We start from the raw sequence: 14,063 nt of genomic DNA on the forward strand, positions 1-14,063 counted from the left end.
ATATATTAAATATCTATCTATATATATATATATATTTAATATATTAAAATATAAATATATATACACGGGATGATTGTAATTAAAGTACTCCTTGTTCAACGCTTTTTAGTGGGGTTAACAGTCCAATTCTGTGGTGTGGTGACATTTCCTCATTTAAGGCGCTATCAGAAACAACCATTTTCTTTGTACAAGATACTCATGATATACAGGGACTCCAGTGATGTAGGGGATACTGGTCACTATGATTCCCATTCAGAAGATGTAAAACCTGAAGACGATGAATAGTGTATTTAACGGTCAACCCTGATTGATCCTGTATGATGCTCATAGCGGTGACCAGACCCTAAACACTGGGAGGTTCGGTCGTGGATTCGCGCCGCGATCGGACAGGCTGGCTGCTTGGAGTTTTCCGGGTTTTCTCCTTGCCAATAACGACTGAATAGGAGGCCAGTTCCCCATAAAAGTCCTCCCGGAAGGCATTATTTCCCGCGCGCACGTATAGGCCGTTCGGATACGGCTGGCTAATCGGTCGCATAGCAATCATAACCAAATGTCTGTCGGAGAAAGAGCCTATATCAGCTAAAATCTCCATATCAACATCTGAGAAGAAGAAAGAAAGATCCTGTGTGATACTTACAAGCAGTGTAATACTATCTTTCGAGGCTGCAAAATTTGCAACATGACCCTCGTAAACCATGCTTTTTACGTGTTTTAATAACCAAGAATCATACAAATTAAAATCCAAAGTGCCAAAAGTGCCTTAGTGATGAACTTTAGTAATTTTTTACGGAAACGTCTTATTCATCTTCCGAAATATCACCATATCAAATGTGGTTTCATTTAGACTGCCAAATATTTCTCCAGTCAATGTTAAATAGGGATACTTTAACTACAATTACCCAGTATATTTATTAACAGATAAATTACTAATAAACAAAAATTTAGGAAAGCCAACAGTTGTTGCAGTAAAGATTATTATAATAAATATTCGTTCCCTGGATGAATCGGAAATGGTAAGTTGAGTTTTTTCTCATATTTTTAATAACCCACGACGTTTCCTAAGAATTATTTTTATATTCAGACATATTGGGCCGATTTATTTATTCAATTTAAATGGAAAGACAGAAGACTTAAGTTTCCGAAGACAAGTAACTCATCTACAGTCATATTGAATCCAGAGTGGAGGAATAAAATATGGACACCTGATACATACTTTAAGAATTCGTTAGACGGAAGATTAGATGGAGATATTATTCCATATATGTTTTTAAAATTATCGAATGATTCGACTGTTCTTTTTATGGCAAGGTTAGAAAGTTTTTTTATCATCATGTTTGTTGATTAATAAAGTAATTTCATTTTTACTTTCATGTATACATTACAAAGGGTCTCGTATGGTAATCGTGTCAAATTTGACTGTTTGAATTTTTTGCAAATCTTCACTTTTTGAGACTCCCGGAACCCAAAAAAAGTCAAAAAATGGCTAAAATTCCGTGGATATGCATATATGTGTGTGTGTTGTGGCATCTATTTCTCTTAATTAATATCTCAGGACAGGATGAAGATAAAGAAACGAAATTTGGCATGGTGGCTTGTATATAAGGGGCATTAATACTATTAAATTTTGATGCTGAAAGGTCAAGGGTCTAGAGATAGAGATAGAGCTAGAGAAATTTTGATGCTGAAAGGTCAAGGGTCTAGAGAAGAGAGATAGAGGTGGTCACGTATCATATCTCGCGAGGAATCAGACTTAAAGATTTTATTTGTTGTTAGCATTTACAGTGTTTTATAAAACTCATTTCTACCCTCAAAATTAAGTATTTTTCTATTTTATAATAACTAAAAATATATAAATTTTTTATAAAAAAATCTCATAACAGATAGCGCCACATACAATTTTAGTTAGTTTGATTAATACAGTAGAACCTCGAAAACTCGGCCTAATGTGGACCGAAGGGTGGCCGAGTTTGTGAAAATGCCGGGTTATCGGGAATGGGGTTAAAAAAAATAAGTACGAGTGTTTCCTCAGAAAATACTGTACTGAACTTGTATGTATTGTTTACTTGAGAATATAACAGAGAATAAACTGCCCAAATACCCTTAAACGAAGGAAAAGTACGTCCTTTATGAAGGCATAGAGCCTTTACTACATGAAAATGAAAATTAATGAATACACTGTGTACAGTAATTTACCTGATAAGACAGACCTCAGAAAAATACTTTATGAGAGCTTTTATACTTTTATAAAGCTGTCTATAATGAAAATTAATTAACTAAGGATTTTTTTGCCCTGCCAGGGTGTGGCCGAGTTATCCGGAGTGCCGGGTTATCGAGAGCCGAGTTTTCGAGGTTCTACTGTAATACGAATGCTATTTTTAAAATAAAATCTCATAATGGCCGGAGGGTTACGCAACTCGTTGCTAGATTTTTTAAATATTAAAATGATTTTTAATAAATAAATTGAGATAACTAAGAGTTTCAGGGATTTTTTTAAAACTCTTTTTACCCTGCGGGCACTAGAAATCCTTTATTCTATGCTCATTGTGGGTTCGGTTACGACCACAATAATAGCGGGTTGTGAAAGCCGGGTTTGACAATCCGAGACAAAAGCTAAAGTAAGCAATAATGAATTTGCAAAATTATATTTAAAAAAAAAGGCAAAATGTTTTAGCCGCCCTTCTTTAAAATATTTCGGATACACTCCTGTATACAAATACTATACTATTCACTTAAGAAATAGCTTAAATAATGGGAGCGTTGCCTGGTAAAGTAGCCTTAATACAACTAGATAAGAAAGTCGATGACATAGCCTGTTTCATCAACGACCAAAGAAACAGTTGTATACATTTATATATATTAAGTGCATTAAACATGCCTTATAGGAATTTGTAATACTGCTAAAACGCCCACTAGGGGGCGTCCCGGGCTACTAGTTTTATATAGAATATTTGATTTTAAATATATGATAAACATAAAAAGTATTACTTCTCGTAAGCAAAATATTTTATAAAATTTACGAATAGTCCTAGTATAAAATCAGAGTCGAATTTAGATTGGATGTGTCCCTAATGTAAAATGTCCACTAGCCTTGTAGATACCACTACTGAACACTGGTATAGTAGTTGGTCCAGGTTTCCTAGAAAAACGAAAATGAGCACTGCAGCATATAAAACTAAAACTGTGAGAAAAAACTTTTAAAACTGATCTAACTTGTAACTATAAAATAAAAAATTATTGTAGAGATCACTAAATTGACAGCAATCGGAAACTCGAGTGACATGTAGCACGCGACCTGCTTCCAACGGCAATCGACCCAAAGATTTTACATGACGAACTTTGACCTCGAATATCTCAACCCATAGATCGAAATTCAAAATACCAGTTTTGTCATGACATCGGCCAGATTATACATATTTGAAAAATATCATGAACGTTAGCGTTCATTATTCATTAAAGATATTATAAAATATAATTAGGTTAATTTATTTTCCATAGAAGAATGCATCAAATTTTTAACGTCATCTGCTAGATATTGCTTAAACAAATTGATTTCGATCAGTCTTAATGAAATTAAATTCGAATTTAATTCTCACGTATGATAACTGTATAATATTGTTCATCTTTAGAATCAATTCCTTCTTCTCCGCTTACACTAATAGCTTTTTTATGTAAGGGGAAAATTGACGTTAACTGCACTCTAATATCTTGTTGAAGATTGGATCCATTTTCACAGAATATTCCAAATAAGAAAGTAAGAGTCCAGTGTTTGGAAGATTTAAAAGTTTATGGTTCTAAAAACTTTAATGGTTTCAAACTAGTTCCATTAAATGCTCCAGCTTCTATATAAGTATGAAAAACCAATCATCTTTAGTAAACAAAGCTTACATCTTCCCGATATGAGACTAAAAACATGTAGAGTGAATTGGGTTGATGGGACAAGGCAACTCTCCTGGGATGACATTTAAAGAAAAGTGGTCCGTATTTAGTCATGAAAGATTTGGACACGTGCTTTAGACACGGAAAACTAATCACCAAACATATGCCGTAAATCCATCGGGCTAGTTTTAAGGCTAATTACTAAATAAATTACGTAATTAATTTGGCACTAGAGGTAAGCGTTAGGCGCCATCTCTTATTAATATTAATAATTATAAATAAATTAATTAATTTAAATAATTTAGAACCGCTGGGAGAAAAATCGGCCCGGAGCGGGACTCGAACCCCACAACTCCTGCTTACCGTGCAGATGCGTTGCCAGTTACGCTATCCGGACCTCCGATCCGATCTCCTCTTCNATGGATTTACGGCATATGTTTGGTGATTAGCTATATTACATCGGGTTTAGCGATGATTATATATATTACGCCTTGCCGGGGCTTGCGATGGCCGGTTGAGTGCCTTATAGGAGTAGGACGTGGGCACTGAATGTGTCCCCAGCCGGCATTGTAATAACCGTCGATGGTTACATAGTTATACGCTGGAAGAGGAGATCGGTTCGGAGGTCCGGATAGCGTAACTGGCAACGCATCTGCACGGTAAGCAGGAGTTGTGGGTTCGAGTCCCGCTCCGGGCCGATTTTTTCTCCCAGCGGTTCTAAATTATTTAAATTAATTAATTTATTTATAATTATTAATATTAATAAGAGATGGCGCCTAACGCTTACCTCTAGTGCCAAATTAATTACTTAATTTATTTAGTAATTATCCTTAAAACTAGCCCGATGGATTTACGGCATATGTTTGGTGATTAGCTATATTACATCGGGTTTAGCGATGATTATAGACACGGAAAACTCCATGTGGTCAGCCCATTGGTGTTGATCAAACACCCAAGTAAATTTCAATAAATGTGAAATTATTTTTATAACTAAATTTTTTTTATCGCAGTTTCTATCATATAATAACTTTTTTAGTAAATAACATTAGTAGCCAAGTAACGAGTCAATTAACATATTCCAGTTCAAATACCAGCTAATTTGAGGAAAATGAATACAGTTTAGTATATATTTTTGGAACCTTTGAGTTCAAAAGCCTAACTGCATGTTTAATTCATTAATAGAATAATCTGGCAACCCTATTGTTGATATAAGCTATTTGTATTTTTAGAAAAACAAATGACATAGTATTTATATTGTACTTTATTGATTACGTATCCATAGAAACTTATCATTTTATATCATGTTTTTATAACACAATCCATTCTTACTATTTGAAAGCTCGGATTATTTCTTTTTTTTTTTATTAAAACAGTTGCTTATAAATATTATTCAAAATTATAAAAACGAGTGCATTCAGATCTAACAATGAACTTTAAATGAAAAATGAAATGAAAATAAATAAATTAAATGGTTAATTACGCGTAATAACAGTATTTCGATGGAGAATCAGTTATAATGTTAGACCCAATCTTTTAAATACCTTAACCATTCGGTCTCTCCCATTGTGGGTATTGACGAACACACGATATATGAAAAAAATCCATCAACGAGTTGCTTAACTTTTCCGACAACATTCGGTGGCACTATCTGCTATGATATTTTATTTTAAAAACTTGTTATATTTTTAACTATTACAAAATGGCAAAAAGCTTAATTTTGAGGGTAGGGACGAGTTTTATAAAAAATTGTAAATGCTAATAAATAAAATCGTCATTAATTTAAATCTGACCCTACTAGAGATGTCACGACCCTCTTATCTCCCCATCCCGTCGACCTTTAATCACCAAAATTTAATAGCATCAATCCTTCTAATAAACAAATCTTCCTGCAGAATTTCACAAATTTCCGACATAAAGCACAGGAATAATTAAGCTTTAAAGAGAGTAAACAAAATCTTGCGACACACACTAACTTCACAATAATTGGGTAATCATTTACTTTTTACATGGAACTTTTTTATTTTTCTATGAAATTTCTCAGTATGCTTTATCAAAAAAAGGAAATGTATTAAACCAATTGCATTCAAATAATAGTCTGGAATTCCATGTTCCAAACAGAAGAGTTTTCATATGAGCAATAATTGCATTTTTTCTATTTGATATAAAAAAACTAAGAGCTCAAATAGGAGAAGAATACAATACTGAAGACAATCAGTATCAGGATTTTTTAGAAACTTCTTTCGCTCTGTGGACACTAAGAAGGCCTGTTGACATAAACATTTTAAAATAAATTCTAATATTCGTACTTTTTAATTTGGCCATTTATTTTACTAAATTAAATATTTTAAACTTTGAAATGTGAATTATTTGTTTATGACAAAACAGAAAATTATTTTAGTTAAATTATATTCCCAGGTATTTGACTTGAGAAGTTAAACCACGCAGCTGATTTCTTAAATAAATCCATTTTTGTTTTTCTGATATTTAACATTATTACGGAAAATTATTATTTTTGTTTTTCTTTGCTAAATCTTCAAGTATAAATTATTCAAGTATTCTTGAACGTTTATATAATCAATTTACTACTGTAAAAATAATGCAGTAACGCAGTAGAGCAACCTTTTTTGTGCTATGCCCCACCTAAGCCTTTCTAAAATTCTTATGCCCCCTAATATATACGGTGAACTTAAACTGTGGACGAGTCCATTTTCGATTCCAATTGCCCCCTGTGGGGCGTGGGACCCACGTTGGGAAACACTGCAGTAGAGGCTAGTAGGGCTCCTAGTTGGATGGTAGGCAAACAAATATTGTTACCGATTTAGCTATAAATTTGTAACTTTTCTATAATATTTCTTCTAGCTACGAAAAAAGTTTTTTAAAAGTTAATATAGCACTTTAGCTACTTTGGCATTAAAAATCAATTTTTTTCATTTAACTGCTGTTTTCAACACTTAAAATTACCAATAATCTTGACCACCGCGCAGTAAGAAAAGAGCGGTTTCAACTGCTAAATTTTGCATTGGTTAATTAATGTAATATTATTTGGATCTAGTACTTTATACATATTCTTTTGATTATCGATAATACTTATAAAATTAAAAATTATTATCTAATTTCAGAATAACCCAACTTTTTAGTTGTAATATGGATTTGCATTATTTTCCACACGATACTCAGACGTGCTCAATATTCATGCAAAGTCGTAAGTAGCTTTTTAAAATATTAAAATTACCATTTCTGTTGAATATAATAAAATATATTGTTGCATTTTATTATAAGACAATAATGAATTCGTGCTTGATTGATTAACGGCACATTTAAACTATATTACCTGCCACAATCAGTCCCATTACAGTCTGAACCGACCTATTGTGAACTGGGCTTGTTTATAATGGGCTTAATCATTGGGCGTTTTGTCTGGTAAAGCAGCTACATTAAGTTAGGTTAAGTTAGGTTAGCTGCAGCTAACCTAACCTAATCCATAATCAAGTCAATGCGATAGTCCGTTTCATTTGAAACGGAATACATCATTGGCATGCTTATTCAGTTTTACTAAAGCTATTTTAACAAGCAACAAGTCTTTTATTTTATATCTCTTTATGCTGCCGACCCCATTGTAAGGCACCAATATAAAAGAGAATGTATCAGAGAAGAAGTAATAAAAATCTGCATAAAACAGCAGATTTTTATATATATTATTGACGATTTAAGAATGAACATTTTCAATTTCTATCGTCATAATTTTTTATAATATGAACTATGTATGTTCCATATACAAAAAAGTATTGAATATATGGACTAAAAGATAGAAATTTCAGATATGAAAATCTCTGAATAACTGTTTATATCCATAATATTAAAACACCAATATTATTTATAGATAACTATGGATTCTTGGCAAATCATCAATATCCACTGATTAAATTGAAGGTTTTTTTCATTAGAATAAATAGACTAAAATGGCGGAATTTATACTTTTGTATAACATAAAAGTAAACTATATTTTTTTCGGATAGTAAACAAAATACAATAAAAACGAATGCAAGTGTACAAGTACATATTTGGAATTAGGCGTATACCAAACTAAAATGCGTTTTTTGTTTGATCGATCGATTAAAAATTAATCATAATGTTTAGATAATAATAGAAACATTAAAGTTTTATAAAAGTTCAGAATTAGAAGAATAATTTCATGAAATAAAATATATCGATATACTGCATATGTCTATTTTCTTACATCAATAGTAAACCATTTGGGAGTATTGCATGTTGGTTTATTGTGCACGCAACATTTACGACACCAAATTTATTTGACTGGTTTCTTATATAAATTAGAATGATCTAAACTGATAACAATAATCGACTGATAAACTTAAGTAGAATAAGTAAATTAAACTAGAATTTAAAAATTTAAAAATACAATTTAAAGGTGTGTAATTCATCCAATATTTTGTCTGATATAAACTTCAACAACACCTAGAATAACGCTAACAATTTAAATTTTTATGTTTGAGGCACGTAGCGATTAAAACGATTAACGTTTAATGTTTAATTAAAGCGTTGGTTAAGATTGATAATAACTAATAACATTTGCATACTAACAACCAGATGTTGAGGCTGATAGCACGAAAAGAGAGCTTTAAAAGGCCTATGTACAAGATAATGATGACAACAAAATTCGCATTATAAGAAGCAAAATTTTTAAGTTCGTTTTTATGCATTTTCAAGCTCGTATGTTTTTGAACCTGCTAATTTTGATAACGGCAACCGACTGATAACATGCGTGAATTACAATAATAAAACGGAAAGAGGTAAAATTCTCATACAGATTTTTGAATATCTCAAATTTAAGATGCATCCAACCGAATTTTGTCCTTTATTTTGATTTTAATAAATGAAAATATACTTGAATTCATAATTACAATAGCGTAGAGTGAACATATTTTATAACATTTTATTTACTGACCCCATTTTAGCACAATAGAAAATGGTCATATTATTTCGAAGCTCATAATTGTAGTGATCTACTAGTTGATAAAAAATGAATTTGAATAATAAAAACAGATAAAATATGTTTTACCCCATTCTGGATCGGGCCCTCCGCTAATTAGCATATATCCTAAAACATGATTGTGATTTACACCAATCAACCAAAAAATCTTAAACACTAACTATATGTATTCTTCTGATGTTTGTCTAATACTAATATTTCAAATTAAGTATCGTTTTCTGATGATTTATAAATGTAAAAGTTGAAGATTATATTTGCGTTTACTTCTGGATCGATGTCCTCTGCGTGCATTAAGTTGTTTTGATTATATCAAAAATGATTTTTCTATAATGCTAAAATGATAAGAGCATTTAATAAAACTAGTAATAAAATATAAATTGACATCGAGCTAAAGATCAATGACAATTTACTTTATATACCTGTATAACTAATAAAAAAAATTATAAATTAAAGCAGGTAAAACATTTTTAAAATTGTTATCTGCGTATACTGGTTTATAAAAGCTCATTTGAAATGCATAAAAAGTAAAGAATATTTAAAGAATTTTATAATTTATTAAAGGAAAATTTTGATATAAATAATTAAGATTGTTATTCCTAAATTTAATTTTTTATTTTATGAATTTATTTTGGAAAATTTAAACAAAATAGATGATAATTCTTAATAAGTTCGTAGATAAATTTATGAGAATTTTTATAGATTTGAAATTTGATAGGTGTAATCTGTAGGTAAAAACCGCAATTCTTTAAAATTCTGACTTGTTGCCTATGTGCCACCAGTGTAGCCAATAAAACCATTGAACACTAGTACTTGGTCGTGTGCTGGCAATTCACAGGGGCAGATTTAGGAAAGGACGATAAGGAGACCTTGACATTTTATTAAATTAAACAGAAAAAAACTTGAAGGGAACTTTAGCATGACTTTCTTGATCAGATTAAGTATCAGTTTAATATTGATCAGATTAGGCGACTAAGTTATTTGGCGGGTGTCAGATCCACATTACAATGACATCATTCTTTTTTTATTATTTATTCTTAAAATCATTTCTATAAATAGTAATTTAAATGTTAAAAGTTATTATCTCTACTGATATTACGATATAAATATACGAAATTCTAACTCTATTTTAAGCATGCTTTTGCTTTAATTTTGTTTTATATCACAGTGTTAACTGCTTAACGGTTTAACCAAAATGCTTAAATTTACATAACTCGCCAGTGCAGAACCGCCCAGTGGGCTACACCAGTTTATTTTTGTGAATTTATTAAATGCGAAATATTTCTTGATTCTCTGTGTGGTCCTCTTTTTCGCCACCCGGTCTCTCTATTACGGTCCTGGCTGAATCCACGATGGGCTTGAAAAAAATCTTTACAGTCAGTAGGACGGAAAGAGTTTTAACAAAATGATATCGCTTTCTAGGAATATAGGCAGAACTCGGCCCTTGAGCGACATTAACTGGCTAGCCGCATGGAGTTTATCTGGTTTACTTCACGTGTCTAATAAGAGCCAGTTTTCTCATAAAAAGTCTTTCCTATTGGCATATCTTACTTCTTTATCCCATCAAACCAAACCCATTGTTGATTAACTTTCAGTCATTTTAAGTGTGTAAAATAAATGAGTAAGCATTAGTAGTTTTCTGTCTTTCCAGTTTATGTTGATATCATTTTTCATTGTTTACATCATGTTTTGGAATGAAATAAAACAAACTTTACTTACTATATTATCCTTTATAAGTTTACAACATATAGTTGCCATGTTTCCATTAGAAGGTAGGATATAAAGGGAAAGGAAGAATAACAGATACTTGTAGTTACACCATCCCTTAGTGCAGTTTCACTTCATGAGATCCAGAGCTCCATTTTTTTATGTGTAGTGAGTGGTGAGCGTTGTTCCTTCTCTTCATCTATTTAATCGTGTGGGTACCTCACCATTATTAGTTAATCAAACAATTAAGAAGCCCAACAAATTTTTAAAATTGCAAATTATAATCATAATTTTTATTTTAAAACTATTCGTTTGAATTACAAAATAAACAATCAGTTCAAAAGATACGATACATAATTTTAAAAATCGCAAATTCTACGAAGAAAAAAATAATTCTGTGAATTTAAAACTGATTTATTCAAAATAAATATTTTATTCAATTCAACTATTATTTATTAAAATTTGGTCGTATAATGATTGTTATTATTTGCGAATTATTTTAAATCTAGCAAAATTATTTATGCTAAATGAGAACTGTAATGTTATCTTATAGAAAATAACAAATAATTTATGAAGTTTACTCTACCTTTGATTGTAGGACAATTCAATATCATAATGGATACGTATGAACTTATTTTGTGTTGCTGAAAACGAAAAATAAAATAAATAATAATAATAATAATGATTATCATAATAATTCTTATTACTGGCCGGTTGGCCGAGCGGTCAAGGTGGCAGCCTACCGCTCTGGGGGTCCCGGGCTCGAATCCGAACTGGGTCGAAAAATCTCCAGGAAATTTTCGGGGGGTGGGTCTGTTCGGATATGTCGGGCCCCGTCCCTCACCACCCGGCAGCCCCATCATGGGCCTGGCCGAACCCATAATGGGCTTGCAAAGAGGCCCTCTTAGTGCCCACAGGGCGGAAAGAGTTTTTAAAAAATGCTTATTACTATTTGTATATTTTCTAAATTTCTTAATATAATACCTTAATAGAATTAAATTACCTTAATATAATTTAATTCTATAATTAAAATACAGGTCTTTGAAGTTATTTATAATATACATGTTACTGGTATAGCCCTTAAAATGGATAAAGCTAGGATTAACCGGCTAATACTAACTTTATGCTATTTATTGTTGTTTTTAATACGCACAATAACAACAAAATAATATAATAGGACTTATTCCATTATTAAACTTATTTTTCAAGATATTTTTTGTAACACGAGCTTCTAACGGGTGCCTTTTGTGTTCACCTTCAAGAAATAACTAAATTTGGCGAGAGAAATATAAATTAATGTCAGATTAAATAATAAACATTTTTGCAGCCAAGAAAACATGTTTACTTGCAATTCTAATCAAAATATAAATAAGTTACTTTTGCTGTATCAACAAATTACAAAAGCAAACCAACAATGTTATTAATAAATGCACTGAAATCTCTCAGTGACTCATGCAGCTCTTAATTAATAAGAAACAACAACCCAAAAAGTGCAGAAAAACCGAAAAACAGCTACTTACAATACTGCCATCTGGAAGCGATGGCAAAACATTATTGCATCCTTCACAATGAATTTTCGAGAACAGAATCACTTGAGGAGGATTCAAGAAATATCAGTTAAGAACGAGCGATTATTTATTGTGACAGCGTCACAATGCCGGGTTGCAATTTTTAATTTATTTAATTTAGAATATATGCTCTTCAACTCAAATTAGATGTAGTATCTTCCCCTGTACTGTACTGTACATTATACTTTTTCTTTAACAATAGAATCGTGCCAATCATCTATTAACTGCTTTCAGGAAAAACTTTTGAATTGAAATAACGAAAGTTCGTATATAGCCAATCGGAGCTTTATGCCTCTAAGCTTTCCATATGTTGTCTCAGATTTCAACTATCTAATTTTGTTCTCGAGATTAAGGAAAGACAGATGGATGAACACAGTGGGAAGTTATTTGTCTAGAGTTTTTTTTTTTCAAATTTCAGCCCAATAAACAATCTTCAACAATCATCAATAATGATTCATCGAAACGATGACATTCCAGATATTTCTGATTTCTTTCATATGATTTCACATTTTAGTACAAGCAGCTTGCTGGAATATTACTCTTAAAATGTGGCTTTTCTATTAGTATTTTTAGTATAGTATCTTTAGTATAGTTTCTATTCGTATCTATTAGCATAGTATCTTTGTGCAATTTTTAAAATATTAATCTATTTTGCATAAGCTGTTTATAATCATTCTTTGATTTAAGTATTACTATATTTTATTAATTAATTTTTTCTATTGCTTCAATGAAATTTCACTTTACATATGCTGTTTGGTATAGTTCTCTTAATCTTTTATAAACTATTTTCGGATTGAAACATGTAAAATCATTTTTAAAAATGTTTATAAGCCAAGTGATATATCTAATTTACAAATAATATACAGTGGAACCTGGTTAACTCGAATCGGGAAAAGATTAATCTATAAAACTGAAATAGCTGTATGGGAAATTCCGTGAACTTTCACCTATCGACCGGGAAGTTTCGCCAACACCTCACGGTTAACGAGAAAGGCTTAAGTTTAAAATTTGAGCTTTCTAAACTCAGTTTCTTTCCTGCGCGAGCGTTTACAATGCCGGATGAAGAAGAAAATATAGCTTTTTTGTCAATGTTTGCACTTTTCAATTGCTTATATTTCGGCAACCGCTTTATACAAAATCTTGAAATTTTGCACACAATTTAAGAAAAAAATAACCTTTCGAATGAGATATTACAAATTACTTAAAACGTTCGGGGGCGGAAAAATCGATCTTTGAAAATCGGCAACTTTGATTCCTGTATACTGTATATACAGTCAGTCAGTAACATTTTTCCTTGGTGGGGAGTCATTGCCATGACTTTCGATCAGAAACTTTCTGTAAAGCGTGGAACCAAGTACGACTAAAAATAAATTTCGTGTTATGTGACAACGGACGTGACTTAGATATTGTAACTACCATTCAAACCTGCCTTTTTTCGAACATTTTTACTTTCACGGCACTGTTATATATGGCAGAGAAAAAGTATGGCAATCGATCGAAATGAGCTCCCAAGAATTTTACACTTTTTATCTTAAAACGTCAAAAAATGAAAAAAAAAAAACAAGTCGGGGGTTTCTATATGTATGGATAATAGTGCGTGGGGGGCACAATTTTGTCCATACTGTTTAAAGCTTAATAACTCCTGTGTTTTTGTCTAAAATTTCTGAAATTTTGCAGAAAGGTTCGTGTATTAGAGGAATTGATGCTATTAAATTTTTATGGTTAAAGATCGACGGGATGGGGAAATAAAGGGGGATCGTGTGTCGTACCTTCTGTAGAGTCGGACTTAATGACAATTATACTCATTATTAGAATTTACAATTTTTTATAAAACCCATCCCTACTCTCAATATTAAGCTTTTTGCCATTTTATAATAATTAATAATATAAAAACTTTTAAAAAT

At 31.4% G+C, this 14,063-nt stretch overlaps 1 protein-coding gene across 1 annotated transcript in view; it reads left to right on the plus strand.

The window, feature by feature from the left end:
* LOC111629226 (glycine receptor subunit alpha-2-like) overlaps positions 1–14,063 on the plus strand; it is a gene marked incomplete at its 5' end in the record, with an annotated part of 32,034 nt that overhangs the window by 975 nt on the left and 16,996 nt on the right. Inside the window, 3 exons of the mRNA XM_023373103.1 lie at positions 946–1,013; positions 1,082–1,308; positions 6,996–7,078. Coding sequence (XP_023228871.1) covers positions 946–1,013; positions 1,082–1,308; positions 6,996–7,078 — 378 coding nt within the window. The remainder of the gene's footprint in view (positions 1–945; positions 1,014–1,081; positions 1,309–6,995; positions 7,079–14,063) is intronic.

The sequence above is a fragment of the Centruroides sculpturatus genome, unplaced genomic scaffold (genome assembly GCF_000671375.1).
Source record: "Centruroides sculpturatus isolate CEXI.00-Female unplaced genomic scaffold, Cexi_2.0 scaffold429, whole genome shotgun sequence".
Taxonomy (NCBI): Eukaryota; Metazoa; Arthropoda; class Arachnida; order Scorpiones; family Buthidae; genus Centruroides; species Centruroides sculpturatus.